The sequence below is a fragment of the Nannospalax galili genome, unplaced genomic scaffold (genome assembly GCF_000622305.1).
Source record: "Nannospalax galili isolate Female #2095 unplaced genomic scaffold, S.galili_v1.0 scaffold3, whole genome shotgun sequence".
NCBI lineage: Eukaryota > Metazoa > Chordata > Mammalia > Rodentia > Spalacidae > Nannospalax > Nannospalax galili.
Window position 1 is genome coordinate 1327939 of NW_008351466.1, and position 2243 is coordinate 1330181.

General features: G+C 41.9%; 1 protein-coding gene across 4 annotated transcripts in view; it reads left to right on the forward strand.

The window, feature by feature from the left end:
• The window catches only part of Nox1 (NADPH oxidase 1), a 24125-nt gene extending 22219 nt beyond the window's left edge, over positions 1 to 1906 (forward strand). For 2 of the 4 annotated variants that reach the window (XM_008848340.2, XM_029553646.1), the window contains 3 exons: positions 217 to 363; positions 762 to 886; positions 1736 to 1862. In XM_008848340.2, the coding sequence (XP_008846562.1) occupies positions 217 to 363; positions 762 to 886; positions 1736 to 1862 (399 nt within the window). Of the gene's footprint in view, positions 1 to 216; positions 364 to 761; positions 887 to 1735 lie in introns of all 4 variants that reach the window. The other 2 variants (XM_008848339.1, XM_008848341.1) reach the window with 2 other exon arrangements.
• The last annotated feature ends 337 nt before the right edge of the window (positions 1907 to 2243 follow it).

A 2243-nucleotide genomic window follows, 5' to 3' on the forward strand; every position in this document is an offset into this window, starting at 1 on the left:
TGATTATTATGTATTCCAGATCAGCCTGAGCTACAAAGTGAGACCATCTCAGAAAGAAAGAAGGGAGGGTGGGAGGGAGGAAGGAGGAGAAGGAGGAGGAGGAGGAGGAGGAGGAGAGAGAGAGAGAGAGAGAGAGAGAGAGAGAGAGAGAGAGAGATCCCAGTATACATTGTAAAGGACACTTAATAAGTGTTTGGACTCTTTTACTGATTTCAGATCTATTTCTACTGGATCTGCAGAGAGACAGGTGCTTTTGCCTGGTTCAACAACCTACTGAGTTCCCTGGAACAGGAGATGGAGGAATTAGGAAAAATAGGTTTCCTAAATTACCGTCTCTTCCTCACTGGCTGGGATAGCAACATTGTGACATTGTAAAGGACACTTAATAAGTGTTTGGACTCTTTTACTGATTTCAGATCTATTTCTACTGGATCTGCAGAGAGACAGGTGCTTTTGCCTGGTTCAACAACCTACTGAGTTCCCTGGAACAGGAGATGGAGGAATTAGGAAAAATAGGTTTCCTAAATTACCGTCTCTTCCTCACTGGCTGGGATAGCAACATTGTGAGTTCAAATAAAAGACTGATTCCATTATCGAATGTAAGATGACTGCTGAACAAGATATAGTGCATTCTGATCAGAAATAATTATTTCTTAAAATTTCCTAGCTGGCTTCATCCTCAAATCCAAGTTTAAAAGTGGCTTAAAGAAGGGGCAGCTATCAAACTTGGGTTTCCTAACTTCACATTTCTCTAACTTCAGGCTGGTCATGCAGCATTAAACTTTGACAAGGCCACTGACATCCTGACAGGTCTGAAACAGAAAACCTCCTTTGGGAGACCAATGTGGGACAATGAGTTTTCTACAATAGCTACTGCCTACCCCAAGTAAGTGCCTTCTACTTTAGTTAGTTGAGTCTGTACAATCAGAGTTTAAGAAGAACAGGGTAGTTATTTGTGTCATCCTTATATTCTTATTGAAAATTAAAAAGGGCCAGCAAGATCGCTCAGTGGATAAAGGCACTTGCCACCATGCCTGTGTTCTCTCACCTTCCAGTTGGTAGGAGAGCAGCAACTCCTGCAAGCTGTTTTCTGACCTTCATACTTGAGTCATGGCATCCGTGCATGTGTTGTACACCCCTTCCCCACAAGGACAGACATCCAAGGTTTTGGTAAAATAAGTGTCAATGATGAGGTGATTGTTGTCCTCATTAGCCTCCATTCAAAGAGAAGGAACTGTTCTTGTAGACACTGCTCAACAAAACAGAGAACTGGAGAAATGCACATATATTTTGTGGGGGGCACTTAGTGATCTCCACATAAGGGAAGAAAGATTTGGAGTGTATTATCCAGTTCACGAATCAACAGGGATCAATCTTTTCAGTGACCAAGTGAGTTTAATTAGGTTGCTTCATGAGCAAGGGTGAGAGTTTATTTACAGGAGTGTGGGCAATCTCACTGCACCACTGAAGAAAATAAAGAAAATTTAATGTTGCTCCCTTTTCTAGCAACCATTAAATGATAGTAGTTCATCAGAGAAGTGTGGGGCCTTGTGAGCCCCTCCTGGGTCCATGACAGAATGATGGGCCCAGTCTTGTGCTGGTAATCATAGCTGTTTGTGAGTCAACAACTGAATTATTTATTTGACATTGTTGGGAGTAGCAGAGGCCTAGAATTTTCACTGCCATCAGCAACCTTCATTGCATCCAGGTAATCACTATTGTTCTGTTCCTACAGGTCTGTGGTGGGAGTTTTCTTATGTGGCCCTCAGACTTTGGCAAAGAGCCTGAGCAAATGCTGTCACCGATACTCGAGTCTGGATCCTAGGAAGGTTCAATTCTACTTCAACAAAGAAATTTTTTGAATTATAGAAGCACAGTAGTCTGCATGTTCTCTCTTCTATCTTCAATTTATTTGCTCTGGTCAGGATTGCGCAGTCACTGGATAATACCGTGCCTCACACGTCTTCTTCACTCTCTGCCTTAAAAAAAATTGTATTCAATTTCCTCATACTTTGTCAATCTGAGAACTTCAGAAGTCACAATACTTGCAAAGCGCATAGATCACTTTGGGAGAAAATAACTGTAAATCCTGCTGGAAAACCTGACTTTAGCTGAGCTTTGCTGGTTTACATTTGAATAACTTTACCTCAGGTGACTCTGTTAATTTCAAATGTTGCCATTTCCTGGACTTTGGTTCATAATCACCCCTCCCTCCTGCCCTCACAGAAGATTTCTAAGTAGGG